The following is a 15,824-nucleotide window of genomic DNA, read 5'->3' as shown; positions in this document are numbered from 1 at the left end:
TATGATTTTTTAAAAAAAAAATGGGAGATGTATTGTCGGAGGCTTTCACGGCCAGAGAACGATGGTTGTTGTGGGTTGTTGTGTCACTGAGAGATCTCTGTCTTTTGGTGCTACACCTCTGAAGATGCCAGCCACAGCTGCTGGCGAAACGTCAGGAACTACAATGCCAAGACCACGGCAATACAGCCCGGAAAACCCACAACAACCATCAAAAAATGGGAGATTTGAAATCCCAAAGTAATAGAAACACCTGTAGCTTTAAGAAAACAATGCCCATTGAGCTCACAATGGACATTTTGGCAATTACAGCAACTGGTTTCTGTAAAGCAAGGCTGTAGGGAGGATCAGGAGCAGACCTAGAGGCCAAAAAACAGCCCTAGAAAAGGTCCTGTTCCTTCTTCCCTGTCATGTTTGCTGATGGAGGATGACTCACTGGGGACAGGTTTGGCAGTGACCACCTGAGAACTCACTTCCCACTAGAATTCAGCCCAGCATCAGCCACTGCATAGCTTAGCTTGGCACTACCCATCAGGCAATTTGGCCAGACTTTTCACAGAGAGAGGTTGCCAGGAAGAGGGAAAGAAAGCTGAAGACAGAGGACAGAAAAAGCTTGTTTGGCTGATGGTTGGGAAGGAAAGAACTAAGCAGGAAAGGGGGAGATGCTATGGGGGCTACAGGACAGAGAAAGAGGAAACGGGAAAATGAGATGTCCCCTTGCAGATCCTCTGATAAAAGCAACATGTATAATAAAAGCTTCATGTATAATAGCTGCTGCTATTATACATGAAGAAGCAAAACAAGATGACAATGTAGTAATAATAATGGTTTGGCTTAATCCTTATTCCAAGATAGTGTACTGTTTCAATATATACTAACCACTTACATTAATCCTCTAAAGGATTTCTTTAAAGTTGAGCAAGCTTCTTTGAAGGATTTACTTAGTCTTCCTGGTACATTCTACTCACCTCTAAAGAAACCAGTCCAGACACATCCTCAGGAATCTTGTTGAGTTGATTTGTAGCTAAGTTGAGTTCTACCATGCTGGTCCATGTCCCAAAGTCCAGGGGAAGAGAAGTCAACTGATTGTCCTGAGGGCCAACATTTTTAAAAAAAAAAGCTTTGAAGTAGTAAAGATACTTGAGGCTGAAATAGATTTAAGTATGTAAACAACAAAATCACTTTAGTTCTCACAAATTAGAAAAGATGAGAATGGCTGTACTCATTACAGGAATACGTTATACAATCAAATATTACAAATCTAGAGACATGAAAATAGAAAAAAGTATCTGGAGATAATATTGACTAATCAATTAGAAAAGTTCATCAAACTTTCCCGTGACAAAAAAGAAATCAGTAATGGAACAGTCCAATCAAAATCCAGTTTGGCCAAACAGATTCACAAAACATGGGCGCTTAAGTTTTAAAAGGGTGAGCAGGTGTTTAGATTTCTACATCTTATTTAATATTCACCCTGATTCCCATAGATCTAATGAACAACCTACAGCATTAAATAATTTTCATACAAGATCAATTTGATCTTCCATACAAGATCTATTTGAGATGCACTGAGATGTGTATAGACTTAATTTTTGTAGGTGGCTGGGATACATGGGCTGCAGCAATGCAGACCTCTTCCCTCTCAATTGCGCTTCCATTACTGGATTAAGAGGCTTTGCAAGCACTTAAACTATAAATTGCAGTTGCTAGGAAAACTTGATCTTACCCTTGCCATCCCACTATACTAAAGGGCATATATAATCTTATTTAGCTATTGCCATGAACACTTACTGGACAGCTCATGTGACAGCTGCTGCTATTATACACAATTCTCCCTCCACCTATGTCTGTGGGGTTGGAGAGTCTGTAATGGGTATTCACTTATCCACACCAGCACAAATCTGATCAAGGAGGAAAAAAATGAAGCCTTCCTCCTCCTCACAGCAATCCCTGCCAATGTTTGAGTATTTAAAAGAAAAATCTCTTTTGAAGTGCATATAAAGTTATTTTTAATCACTAGAATTAACATTGCTTTTTTGAGAATCAGAAACAAGCAAACATAGTAAAGTTCTCCTTAAAATTTATAAAGTTAGAATGCTACATCTGATAGCACAGTGCTTTTGGGGAACCCTAACAATAAATCCTAAGGAAAATATTATGTTAAATGAGTATAATTAGTAAGTGGTTCAAAAATGAAGCCAGTATTATATATAAGGCTTACATTTTCATAACATGCTATCTTGTGCTTAGAGTAAAATCAAATTAGAACAGTGTATTCTTGGAACAATTTGTGACCTAATCTGACCAAGAACAGACACCATAAATTCTTTATTAAAGAAAAACAGGTTGTGTGACTAGGTTTTCATATAACTCAAAAGTAAACAGAACCAGTTCTCTGTAATTGGAGACTCATCACCTGCGTTACAAACAGCAGGACTGAACCAAATTGGCAACATTTTGTTGATCTGTTTCAGGCCACCACCAAATGAAAGAAATGATGCGCTGCAACAGAGTTCAGTTAGACTCCAAATAAAATTACAATAAAATGTTGCTTGTGGACGTTTAATATATAATTTATGTATAAACCTGCTTTTGACCAAGGAAGTTTCTCTGTAGAGTGCACAGTCTGAAAACAGGGCTGCATCTACCTGTAACTGTTGTTCATCGAGGTCTTCTGTGCAGGCACACATTGGACTGCGCATGTGCAGGCCTGCCGACCGGAGGTTTTTTGAAGCTTTAAAGTCACTAGAGGGCGCTCAATGCCTCCTAGAGCGCAGGCGCGGCTGTTTTCTCACCAAAACAGCCTATACCTAGGAGGCATGGTGCCCTCTGCTCTCAGCTCCTCTTTCACCACCCCACTCCTCAATAAGTATAAAAAGTATAGTGGGGGAGGGAGGGTATGGGTGCCTGTACAGAAGACCTCAATGAACAACAGTTACAGGTAGGTGCAACCCTGTTTTCATTGTCGGTCTTCTGTGCAGTCCCACATGGAAGTTTAACAAGCTTCTTACCTGGCTGGTGGAGCTTGCTCTTAATATTTAACTGAAGAGCAAGCTCCACCACCCAGGTAATATTTGATTGTAGTACAGCTGTGCCCACTGCCATCTCTCTCCTGTTGAGGACGTCCAGGATATAGTACCTCACAAAGGTGTCCAATGACAACCGGGTTGCTGCTCTGCAAATGTTCTGTAGAAGGGACCCCTTTCAAGAGTGCTGTTGACGTCGCCTGCAACCTAGTGGAGTGTGCATGCACGTCCAGCAGACAAGGTAAGTTGGCATTAATATAGCATAGCTTAATAGCCTTTACCACCCATCATGAAATGGACTGTGCACTTGCTCTTTTTTCCCTTTTTTGGTACTGCAGGGCAAACAAAAAGGTGTCTATCCAAAAGTCCTTCATATGCTCTAGATAGAACAATAGTGTCTTCCTCACGTCAAGTATGTGAAGGGTCCTCTGCTTCATCTGAATGGTTCAGGAAGAAAACTGGCAGTGAAGTTACCTGTGTCACGTGTAACCGATACTATCTTGAGTAAGAATTCCAGTTTTGGTCTGAGAATTACCTTCTCTGCGTGTATTTTGAGGAATGGTTGGTTTATGCATAGGGCTGCCAACTCACTAACCCTTCTAGCCGAAATTATTGCTATTAGCATTGCCACCTTCAAAATCAGTGATCTTAACTGACAAGTAGCTAGAGGTTCAAAGGGTTTTGATATTTAGTTAATACTAGTTGCAATGACCGCTGTGGCACTATCCTCCCCAATGGTGGGAGCATGTTCCTTAGACCCTTTAGAAACAGTTTTGAGGTATAGTGTGAAAACACTGTATTTTTGTCAATAGGTATGTGAAAGGCCGGTATAGCCTCTAAGTAGACTTTCACTGATGAAAGGGCAAGTCTCAAATTCTTACCTTCAAAAGGATTTCCAGCACTCTAACCAAGGGGCAACTAACTGGGTTGATCTCTCCATCGTCCAAGTCACAAATGTTTCCCACTTGTAAAAATAGGTCTGTCTTGTAGATAGTCTCTTGGCATTCAGTAACACCTCTGCTACCTCTGTAGAGAAGCACCCTACAGTTTCAGTAGCCATGCCGTCAGTTCAATTTTGTCTATCGCATGGTGGAGCACACCCTGCCATACTATTAGGTCTGGTTTCTTGGGTAGATGGAAGAAAGTCTGGTTTGTCATTTGGTACTGCTGATGAACAATGGCTGTCTCGGCCAGAAGGGTGTCACTACAATTGCTGTCGTCCCTTCTACCTGCATTTTATCACTCTCAACATTAAAGGTATCGGTGGAAAGGTGTAGAAAACGTTTCCCAACCAGGTGATCTGGAAGGCATCCCCCAGTGAACCTGGTTCTAGACCTCCCCTGGAGCAGAACAGTGGCACTTTCTTGTTTTCCTTTGTGGCAAATAAATCTATTTCTGGGGTCCCTGATGGACCACTCATGTATGTTTGTGCCGATCCTGCTTAGTCTGTCTGCAATGACATTTTCTGCCCCAGGTATGCGCACTGTCTGCAAGTGAACATCGTGTTTGACAGCCCATTCCCATAGTCATATGGCATCTAAACACAAAAACCGGGATGTCGTTCCCCCTTGTTTGTTGACATAAAACTGTGTTGTACAGTTGTCTGTCAGCACATTTACATTCTTTCCCTTGACCGTATCTGAAAAGGAAATTATGGCATAATAAATCGCCCTCAATTCAAGTGCGTTGATGTGTAGTGACAGTTCATCCTCTGCCCAAGTACGGTGGGCTGTGAGGCCTTCACAATGCACCTCCCACCCTGATGTGGACACGTCTGTGGTAATAGTCACTTCTGTACAATCTGAACTGAAGGAAATCCCTTCCATTAGATTAATGCCCTATAACCACCAATGGAGACTTTTAAGGACTGCTCTGGGAATGGTAAACTTCTTTTCTTGTGCATGCACCAAAGCACAGTAAACTGATATGAACCATAACTGTAGCTCCCTCATGTGCTAGTGGGATTACGGCTGTAGTAGAGGCCATAAGGCCTAGTAGTGTTTGTATTCTTCTAACAGATTGATACCTGTGTCTCTTAGTTTCTGAGCTCGTTCTAACAGCAAAAACACTCTATTCAGCGATGTATCTAAAACTGCACCCTCTTTGCGGGGGTCACCTTGGATTTCTTGTGATTTATGATTAGGCCCCAGCACCAAGCAGGTATGTAGTGTAAGTTCTACCTGCCTGCGTAGGTCTCCCTCTGAGTGTGCAGAGATCAGACAATCATCTAAATATGGGTATATAGAGCAACCTAATGTTCTTAAGTGGGCCACCACAACCACCATGCATTTGGTAAATACCCTTGGGGCTGTGAACAGCCCAAATGGAAGCACCTGGTATTGTTTGGTATATCTTTTCTGCGTAGACAAACCTCAGTTACCTCTCCTGTGAGAGGAGTGAATAAAGATGTGAAAGTACATATCTTTTAAATTAATGACTGTGAACCACAAGTCGGGGGTAGTAGTGTCATTACCATGTTTAATGTGGTCATTCTGGACCTCTGTAGTCTGATAAACTTATTAAGGTTTCTTAGGTCCAGTATGAGTCTAAACTCCTCCATCCTTCTTTTCTACTAGGAAAAAAATGGAGAAAAATCCCAGCCATTCATCCTTTGAGAGCACCTGCTGGACAGCTCCCTTATCTATGAGTGTTTTCAGTTCCTCTAGCAACTCAGGCCAAGGAATGTTATTGGTCCTACTAAGAAAATGCAAAAATAGTAAGTAATCAAATTCAATTTTATAACCAAATTTAACTATATCGAGCACCCACACATCGGAGGTAATGGAACAACAGGCTGGGTAGTAGGCACTGATGGTTGTATAGTGTCATGCTCTAGTCAGAACTGCTTCTGACCATGTTGCTGCTCCTTGTTAGACTGGGACTGGGAGCCATGCCTGGACCTGTGGGATGGCTTCCATTTTGGGAAGTTCCCTTGGCCTGCCTGGTAGGGGCGGTTTTGTGGATACACATAGCTCTGATAGGGCTGTTATTGATACTGCCTTCCTTTGTAGTATTGTTGTTTAAATTGCAGTTTGTTAGGTCTTTGTTGAGTCGATGGAAGGACTCCATATGACCTAGCAGTCTGTCTATCCTTTCGCTTCTGCGAGAGGTAGTTGTCCATTTTTTTAGAAAACAGTGTCTTGCCCTCAAAGGGAAGATCCTCCACTTTATTCCTAGTTTCTATTGGTAGGGCCATGGACCGCAGCCACACATGCCTCCTTAAAACTATGGCTGATGTCACTGTTCTGGTCGCAGCTTCCACAATATTCCTTCCTGCGTTGATCTGGTGCCTAGGTAGGCATAGGGCTTCCTCTCTGATGACCTTTGCTAGAGGCTTTTGGTCTTCTGGTAGTCTCTTATGAAAGGTGGCCGCCTTATTCCACAGAAAAATCTGATACGCACCCATCATGGCAGTGTAATTGGCGATTTTTATGCCAAGTGCAGTTGACGAGTATATTCTTCTGCTGATGTCATCCAACTTTCTCCCCTCCTTATCCGAAGGTGTAGCATGTCTCCCTTGGCGTTGCTTTGGCTGCATCTCCTAGGTTACTAAAGAGGAGGGGAGAGGGTCACTGAAAGAAAAGGGCAGGAATTATCCTTGGTTTTGTACAGGGTTTCCGCCTTCTTAGTTGTATGTGAGTTAGAGGCTGGCTTCTCACACAACGAGTTCATCGGTTTGACAAAACCCTCAAAAACAGGAAACGTCACATTCTAAATAGTTCCAGAATACAGATGCTGGAGTATCTTGTCCTTGAGTTTGGGATCAGATGATGTAATATCAATCTCGAGAGCCTTAGCCATCCTCATGAGCTGTTCTGAGTAGGAGTGGAAGTCGTCAGTGGGTGAAATTTCAACAGTCTCACCTGAAGTTTCATCTGGGGATGGTTCAGAAGGTCCACTCGGGATAGCTCCTCCTCCATATGTTCCAGCTTCTGTCTCCTGGAGTCGAAAAGCCCTCACTGACCCTTGAATAGAATGTGGTCTTCTCACGGATCCCGTATGGGATTTATGGGGAAAAAGTGATTCCATATGAAACTGTTCATCCATGTCCACTGGCATCTGTTGGTGGTACCATGGAGAGCACCCTTGTGAGCAGTATCACTCTGAGCGGGTGGAGTGGCAGCTTCTTTGAGTTGTCCAGTCTCTCAGAATTTCCCCCTCCTCCTCAGATGAACTAAGTGACGGGGATCTGGATCTAGCTTATGGGGTCCTTGGTGGTTTTAGAATCTCTACGTCAGTGGAGTGCCATTCTCTCAGAGCCTTAGTCTTGCCAAGATCCTTGGTAGACAGATGCTTTGTCTTGGCTCGTTTCTTCCTTGGTGGCTCCGTCAGGGTCAGACCGGTGTGGTTGATAGCTGATGGACCCGAGTTCTGTGCTTGGGCTGAAGAAGTTGTCACTACCAGCAGCGGGACTGAGTCCGTCACCTTTGACTGTTGGGTTCGAGATGCTGATTGATCTGAGCTTATGGGGGACCTCAGTTCCGGGTGGCGTTTTCAGATTCAGGTGGAGTCCAGTAAGTTCGACGTCTCTCAAGAAATAGAAGAACGTTGGATCCAACATGGTGTAAGTTCCGATGCTGCAGTTTCAGTCAATGGAGTCGGTGTTGGATCTGATTGCAGTGTGGCGCCCTCAGGTGTTTTCGACCTGGTGGTTTTTGGTTCCGGCGCCAAAGCTACAAGTGTCTTCTCCCAAAGGGCCACCTTCAACCAAGTGGCCCATTCTGCACATGGTTTTGGTGTAAAGCCCTAGCAGATCTTGCATGTCTGAGTGTTATGCTCCTCGCCTAAGCAGAGGAGGCAGAGAGAGTGACCATCAGTCTTTGTCATTTTTGTGTTGCGTTTAGAGCAACACTTAAGCAGGGCTTTTTCAGCCATTACTCACAAAGATCTTTTCCTTCCTTTCTAGGTGATGAGTGAAAAAAGAATGCACGCTGACTCACGGAGTCTCTACCAATGCTACAGTAGCCCTCTCTTGCCAGCGATGAAAGACGAACTGAGGGCAGAGAATGCTGTGCCTCCCTGACTATAGGCTGTTTCAGTGGGAAAACAGCCACGTCTGTGCTCTGGGAGGCGTCGAGCACCTTCTAGTGACTTTAAAGCTACAAAAAATCTCTGGTCAGCAGGCCTGCATATATACAGTCCCATTTGGGACTGCAGAGAAGACCGACAATGAACATTGTTCTTTTCTGGAAACTGAAATGAAGCCTAGATACTGATATATGCTTGCATGTTCCAAAGTCATGTCTTGTAGGTTACTAAGATCTAAGTTGTCCAACATAATTTACCACCTGAACTATAACAAAGGAAACCTTTCTGCTTTGCAAACTGCAATTTGTCTCCTTGTAGAAGCAAACATTTTTTTAAAAACAACAAAGAGTAAAGGGATGAACATCCTGCTATTTGGGCTCAGTCAACCTGACACAACAACTGTGCAAATTAGAGTTATTCTGCCATTTCCAGGAGCTGTGACACAAATGCTTCTCATAGCAGATGTTTAACTCAAGTCTATATCAGAAAAAGAGTATGCATGCTCCAAACAATTACTTTACTTTAGGCACAGGGAATATGAAAAGAGCACCAACAATGAAAAGACTAGCATTCTCAGCTGTAATACTGGAGGGTATACAAGGTGTCAGCAGTTAATTATTAACATAATTTTTGTACCTTGGCAAAATAGGAAGCAAATTGGTTCTTAATAATGCCTCACCTTCATGTTCAGCTTACTTAACACTTTTGCTCTAGAGAAAATTCCAAATGGGATTTTACTGATGCGGTTATGCTCCATGTTCAGAGCATAGATGGTAGAAAACTGTAAGGGACCACCAACTGGGTATGACTGGAAACAGTTTCGTGCCAGAGTTAGACTAGTCAGATTGACAAGACTGGATAAGAGACCCTGAGGAACAAAGAATTACATATGTTTAAACACAGACGCCTTAACCCAAAATATTTTTATATTCATTCTTTTAATTCTTGCATGAAACCCAAATTTAAACAGACTGCCCTGAACCTTAGTATTTGTTGTTTCTGTTTAGCTATATTCATAAATACCTCTTCCTTCTTACACACCATCAGCCAAATATAAAAGGCCAGAGGAACACTCACATAATCAGAGGATTCCACATTTACTTCACTACTGGAGGAAAGTTGTAAGTGCAGTGTTGGCCCAGACAGCAATGCTGTTGTTTGTTTGTTTGTTTGTTTGTTTGTTTGTTTTTTAAAGCATTTGCTTGCAGTGGATTTACATATGCATTTTTGCAAATAAAGATTTACATGTGTTTGAAAAGACAAACTCTTCATTTCAATACATACTTATTACTTCTGTAACTTATTTCCCTAATGTAATAGATGGAAACACTGAGCAACATGAAAGCCCAGAGGTAGCTTTGCATAGTGAGGTAATGTCTGGATAGCGTAGCCAATTATAATACTCTGTTGCATTGTTATGAGCTCAGCGAATGAGAAGGGAGAAGTATTGTGATACATGGTTGCAGTGGGCTTTTAGAGACTATGTTCGTGTTCACCTTACTGCCTATTACAGCAGCTTAACAGCAGAAAGCATTTCAATGTTTATCTGCTTTTCAGTGCACTTAAAATGAAAGCCAGTACCTCTCTAATGTTTATGCTATGATCTCACTTAATAGTCACAGTTCATTCTCTGCAGAAATTATATCCAGCAACTGTAGTCTAAAACCAGAGGACTTCAAAGTAGAGGAAGGCAATTTTGATTGATCAACTAAACTAACCAATTTAAACACTTCTGATTGACTTTTAAAGGCCACCCCAATTCATCAGGCATTTTAATACATATGTATGTATATTCATATACATAGTATCAGAACTTTCAAAAACTGACAGGCACTATCTCAGAAGAGACATGCTATCATTCTCACTTTCAGGTTCTAATGAATCATTACTGTGTTTTACAAACACAAGTTAGCATACTGGATATATAGACTACAGTTTGTTTGTAAGCTGCTGTTTACCTTCTTTCCCACTTCTAGATGGATTCTATCCCGAGGTTTTGTTTTACCCAGCTGCTGGCAAACCCTTACTATATATGCAGCCTGCCAGTTATTATTTGGCTGTAACAAGACTAGTTAGAGCCAAGCCTCCTTTAAAATCTTTAAATTGCTTTAAGCCGAACTGATCATTAGCCACCATACTTCACCCACTTCACAGCAGTCTTACAATTTTTTTCTGAAATAAAATAGATCCTTTACAGTACTTCTCCTCATCTACAGTACTTTTGCATCATATTATATACAAGTATGCATTTTATTCTACCAACTTTGTCACTGGTAGAAGAGGGAGAAAGCCCCCCCCCCATTCTGGACACCAAAAAGGCTATTCAGGAGATCATGGGACCAATATGGACAAAAGCAATGAGATGCTAGGGTTGCAGTAAGGAAGGCATAAGTAAGATTGAGTGGAATGGCCAGTAGGATTTCTGTTGTTAGTCTTTAAGGCACCACTGGACTTCCATTTTGTTTTGGTAGGATACAACCCAATGGGTTTTGTTTTGGGGAGGAGTGGTCAGAAGCATTTTTTATACATATGTACATTTAATCATCCAACTTAAATTCAGATATATGACTAATAAACCGAATGACAGCCTACTTCAAAAACCTCCTGAATTTAGGTAAGGCAGCAGCCGTCAATTAAAGTACATTTGACATTAAAAGGCTTTTGACACTCAACTGCAACCTTAATATCATTGTTTGCACATCTATGGCCAACAGAAATCCAAGTACAGTTAGAGGCTCTTCTACCAATATGTAATTGACTCAAAACAATGGCCTGTATCCAACCATGTTGTTCCAAAGAGTTATTTAAGCTTTCTTAAAAGAGAGTGGCAATTTCCACCAATTGCCCTCTCACGCTGCAGCCCACTGAGCACCCTGAAATTCTGTTTTTGGTTTTTTTGGTTTTTGGGGGGGGGTCAGTGGACCCTGAAGAAACAGCATGGGAGGCAAAGTGGGGATCTACAGAACTGGCAAAAATCACCTCTTATTATGGAAACTTAAGTAACCTAAGTCTTCAGAATTGGATGGTTGGATACAGGCCATTAACATTATGAGATAAGGCTTTCCATGGCATAAATCAAGTGCCTACACTTTTATCCAAAAGTGCCCTCACAGCAAAACACTGAAGCATTTTCTTTTTGCTTCAGTCTACACAATAGAATTGCAAAAGATGCAGAGATGCTGGACATAATAAATTCTTATCATTCTTTAACACACTCTTTTAGAAGGAAATCCTGTGTGATTATGATGGAGTCCCTTATTCTGAAGTCTTGAACAGAGTTTTTGACATTGCTTACTGTACATGAGGATCTTGGCATTTTGAAAAGCTTGTTCAAAGCCATCATAATACAGTTAACTACACAAGATACTAACAGTGCAATCCTAAGAACACTTTTCTGGAGCAAGCTACAGAACAGAACTGAACAAGATTCTGAGAAAACCTGATTATGATTGCTCTCTAAATTTCTTGACCATTTTTGTAAAATAATAACAACAAAAACAACAACATTCAATTTATATACCGCCCTTCAGGATGACTTAACACCCACTCAGAGCCGTTTACAAAGTATGTCATTATTATCCCCATAACAAAACACCCTGTGAGGTGGGTGGGGCTGAGAAAGCTAGAAGCTGTGACTGACCCAAGGTCACCCAGCTGGCTTTAAGTGGAGGAGTGAAGAATCAAACCCGGTTCTCCAGATTAGAGTCCCGTGCTCTTAACCATTACACCGAACTGGCTCTATGATTTTAGCTGTGTTACAAAAAAACAGAAGAGAAAGAATAATCTCCTCTTCTGAAAAGAAACAAAGTCCTCACTATTTATAAACACTGTTGGACAGCTGGCTTTCCAAACTACTCTTAAGATCTACTGTTTATCAGACATTGCATCATGAACTTTGATGATGTTTTACAATTCTGCATTTTTCCCTGAGAATGTATTTTCTTGGGGGGTTTTCTGCCACCAGAGACATACTTTTTAAATGGATCATACCAATACCCTAACACGTGGCTCTTTTCAGTAATAATTACAACTTAGAGTACAATTAGTGGATAAAGCAATTTTTATGTATTAAGAGAGTTCTGGATGGGAAGCCAATGTTTTGTATGGTAAAGCAATCTGTTTTCCAGTTAGCCTCCTTCATATATTTTTTGTAATATTCTTCTAAACAGTGATCCAGCTTTGTTCTTAAAAGCTTCCATGCAACTTTCTTCCCGCAAGCAAGATTCATTTGTTCCTATTCAATCACTGCTAACTGTAATAATGACATACTTTGTAAACCGCTCTGAGTGGGCATTAAGTTGTCCTGATGGGCGGTATATAAATCAAATATTATTATTAATAATTTATATCCATAGCGCCTAATTTGGCAGATTTCAGTGCCTTCCCATTTTCAGATGATTTTTCTTCATTAAAGCTAGTTCTAGCAATCAAGGTTAATTACATAAAACTAAACAGAAGATCATGTGTACTTTTTTTGTATTATACAACAAGTTAGACAATTGAAAGTAACTCCCAGATACTGCAATATATGCCCTCTTTAAAGTTCAACATCATGAATGCTAAAATCCTAATCTGCTCTACATAAGATTCCTCTACTTCCCTATATCATTTTGGGAAAATGGAATACAAATTGGAGAAATCTATGCATTTTTGCATCTTTTCAGTTTACGTGTAAGTTACCCACATACTAAAGTTTGAAGTGTCACAGTTCCAAAACTCTTAACAGTTTTACACACTGCCAACTCATAGTGTATTCAAAATTAGTTTTTTCCCTCCAGGTATACCATCAAAAAGGAGAGGGGATCATCTTACATTTGCATATAGGTTACAGTTATGTCCAATAGTAATTCTGTTGTGTGTATAATGTTGGGGGGGGGCGCTGTCTTATGTTCCGGGTCATCTTCCTGTTAAGTTACTATGGTAGTACCAGTTCAACTCTGGATTGATCCAATATAGGCCAACCTCTTACCAAAGACATTTACTAATAGGAGGAAAACTGTAACTTGCTGAAAGATAAAACAACTTCCCTTAGGGAGCTGCCCAATATTCAGGATTAAAATATGTACGTATTTAGCAATAAAAATGATGTAGGCTTCAGAAGGATCTCTCTCACAGTTCTAGTGAACATAAAGCTCAGTTCTTAAGGCTTTCACTGACTATATGTACAATTCAAAAACACTGTCTTATGAGGATTGACCCTTTTGTGCCTTACCAAAAAGGCATGATTTGTCTTCTACAGCACATAAAGGATTTCATTTATAATGGAATGCCTCACCTCTGGTAAAGTAGAAATATTGTTGTTCTCCAAATTCAACTCATCAAGTTTGGTACATTGTGATAGAGACCTGGGTATTGCTGAAAGCCGGTTATACCTCAGACCAAGACTTTTCAGGCTGGACAGATTTCCTAAAAAAATTAATAAAAACCCCAAATGATTAAGAGATATTTGCTATAGAAGTTGGAAGAAATTGCATCATATCTATGGATTCAGACTAGCTTTGCTAGTTTAGGAATTATTTTGACACATAGGTGTCTGTGTTTTAGAAAGAGAACAGCCCATTTTTACCAGAACATCTAAAAATAATTTGAACAGCAATATTTTTCTTTCTTTTTTTTAAAAAAAAATTTTATTAGTGAGTATAACATTCAAATTTGATACATAAAATCACTTAATAACTAATTAACCCTATCCCCCACCCTTTTCCTCCCCCCTCCCTATCGACTTCTAACAGCTTTCCAACCCATAACCCCTCTTATAACTTAATAAAATCCCTTACTCTAAGCACATTCTAAAAATTTTTCCCAGATATTCTATCATTTATATCAAATATACTATCAATATAGTACACATCTATCAATTATACTATCAATATAGTATAGATCTTATATAGCAGACCAGTATAATATAGCATAACATATAACAAAAATCTTAATTTAAACATATTCTATTTCTTTTAAACTTATATTCTATCAAATATACTACTATCAATATAATATGTATTATAAAACCCTTACTGTGTGCCATGCCACCAATGTGGCACAACACACAACACCATTTTACGTAGTCATTATATATTATACAACCTGATTCACTAACATTATACATCATTTGTAATATATATAGTATACCCCATTAATATATTCATTTAACTATACTCTTATTCATATACTCTGAAAGAAAATTCCCCTAACCCTTTTACTAGCTTAGATTGTAATTACATTTCCCCTATATGGTAAGATCCCCTCTCTCTCTCTCATCCTTATTTTTCTTTAAAAGTTCTCAAACTGCCACAATTCTCCTTTTACATCCCATTTTCTTTTCCCAAAAATTGTTTCAGTTTCCCCCACTCAGTAACATATTGCCCTAGGTCAAGATCTTTGAGTTTCCTTGTCATTTTGTCCATCTCTGCCATGTACAGCAATTTATAAATCCAATCTTCTACAGTTGGTATTTCTTGTGTCTTCCATTTCTGCGCATACAAAAGTCTTGCCGCAGCAGTCATGTAAAATAACAATGTTCTATACTGCACTGGAACAGTCTCCATTCCAAGGTTCAGTAGCAACAGTTCTGGGTTCTTATTAATTTGGATTTGCAAAATCTCATTAATTGCTTCAATTATTTCTCCCCAGTACTGCTTGGCTACTTCACAAGTCCACCACATATGATATAGTGATCCTTCGTGCTTTCTGCATTTCCAACATTTGTCCAACATATTGATACTTCCTAGCGTAATTTTCTTTGGTGTTAGATACCATCTGTAGATCATTTTGTACACATTCTCTTTAATATTCATACAGGTTGAAATCTTCAATGTGTTTTTCCATAGATGCTCCCACGCCTCCATCGTTATCTCTTTATGAAAATTTATTGCTCACTTCACCATCTGGACTTTTACTGTTTCATTCTCTGTATGCCATTTCAAAAGTAATTTATAGATTTTAGATATTTCTTTCTTGCCTTCTTGTAATAACACTTCCTCCAACTCCGATTTTTCCAATCTTATACCTCCTCTCAGGCAGTCCGCATTATAAAGATCTCTAATCTGTCTGTACTGGAACCATCCGTAACAAGGAGACAATTCTGCTTCTGTCTTTATTCTCAGTTTTGAATATTGTATTTGTATAATCTCCTTGTACGTTAGGCATTGTTGTTCATTATCAACAGTTCTCGGATCTATTATTTCATACGGAACCACCCATGAAGGAATTCCTTCCTCCATATACACCTTGTATTTCTTCCAGACCGCAAAGAGGCTTCTTCGAATATAATGGTGCAAAAACATAGAGTCCGCTTTTACTTTGTCGTACCACATGTATGCATGCCATCCAAATATTTTTTTATGTCCTTCCAAGGCCAGAAGCTTACGGTTTTTTAACATTATCCAATCTTTCAACCATATCAGACATATTGCTTCGTGGTATAACCTTATGTTGGGCAGTTGCAAACCACCTCTTTCCTTTGCATCCTGCAATACCTTCATTTTCACTCGAGGTTTCTTGCCTGCCCACACAAAGTCTGATATTTTCCTTTGCCATTTGTCAAATTGTTTGGAGTCTCGGATAATTGGTATGGTTTGCAACAAGAACATTACTCGTGGTAGGACATTCATTTTTACTGCTGCTATTCTTCCCAACCAGGATAGGTTCAGTTTATTCCATTTTATTAAGTCTCTCTCTATTTGTATCCACAGTTTCTCATAATTATTTTTAAACAGATCTATATTTTTCGCAGGCAATTCAATGCCCAGATATTTTACTTTATTAGTTACCTCA

The 15,824-nt window shown here is 39.9% G+C and overlaps 1 protein-coding gene and 1 long non-coding RNA gene across 5 annotated transcripts in view; one reads left to right on the top strand and one right to left on the bottom strand.

Moving 5' to 3' along the window:
* Positions 1-8,738, top strand: part of LOC129331874 (uncharacterized) — a 46,571-nt gene extending 37,833 nt beyond the window's left edge. The window contains exons 2-3 of the long non-coding RNA XR_008597294.1: positions 5,600-5,739; positions 7,930-8,738. This is a non-coding gene — a long non-coding RNA (uncharacterized LOC129331874). The remainder of the gene's footprint in view (positions 1-5,599; positions 5,740-7,929) is intronic.
* The window catches only part of SHOC2 (SHOC2 leucine rich repeat scaffold protein), an 86,041-nt gene that overhangs the window by 8,817 nt on the left and 61,400 nt on the right, over positions 1-15,824 (bottom strand). For all 4 annotated transcript variants that reach the window (XM_054982501.1, XM_054982498.1, XM_054982500.1 and 1 more), the window contains 3 exons: positions 13,327-13,457; positions 8,731-8,919; positions 966-1,088 (listed from right to left, as the gene is read on the bottom strand). In XM_054982501.1, coding sequence (XP_054838476.1) covers positions 966-1,088; positions 8,731-8,919; positions 13,327-13,457 — 443 coding nt within the window. The remainder of the gene's footprint in view (positions 1-965; positions 1,089-8,730; positions 8,920-13,326; positions 13,458-15,824) is intronic.

Source organism: Eublepharis macularius, chromosome 6 (assembly GCF_028583425.1).
Source record: "Eublepharis macularius isolate TG4126 chromosome 6, MPM_Emac_v1.0, whole genome shotgun sequence".
NCBI lineage: Eukaryota > Metazoa > Chordata > Lepidosauria > Squamata > Eublepharidae > Eublepharis > Eublepharis macularius.
Note: the sequence above shows the minus strand (reverse complement) of the source record. Positions and strands in the feature narration are given on the sequence as shown.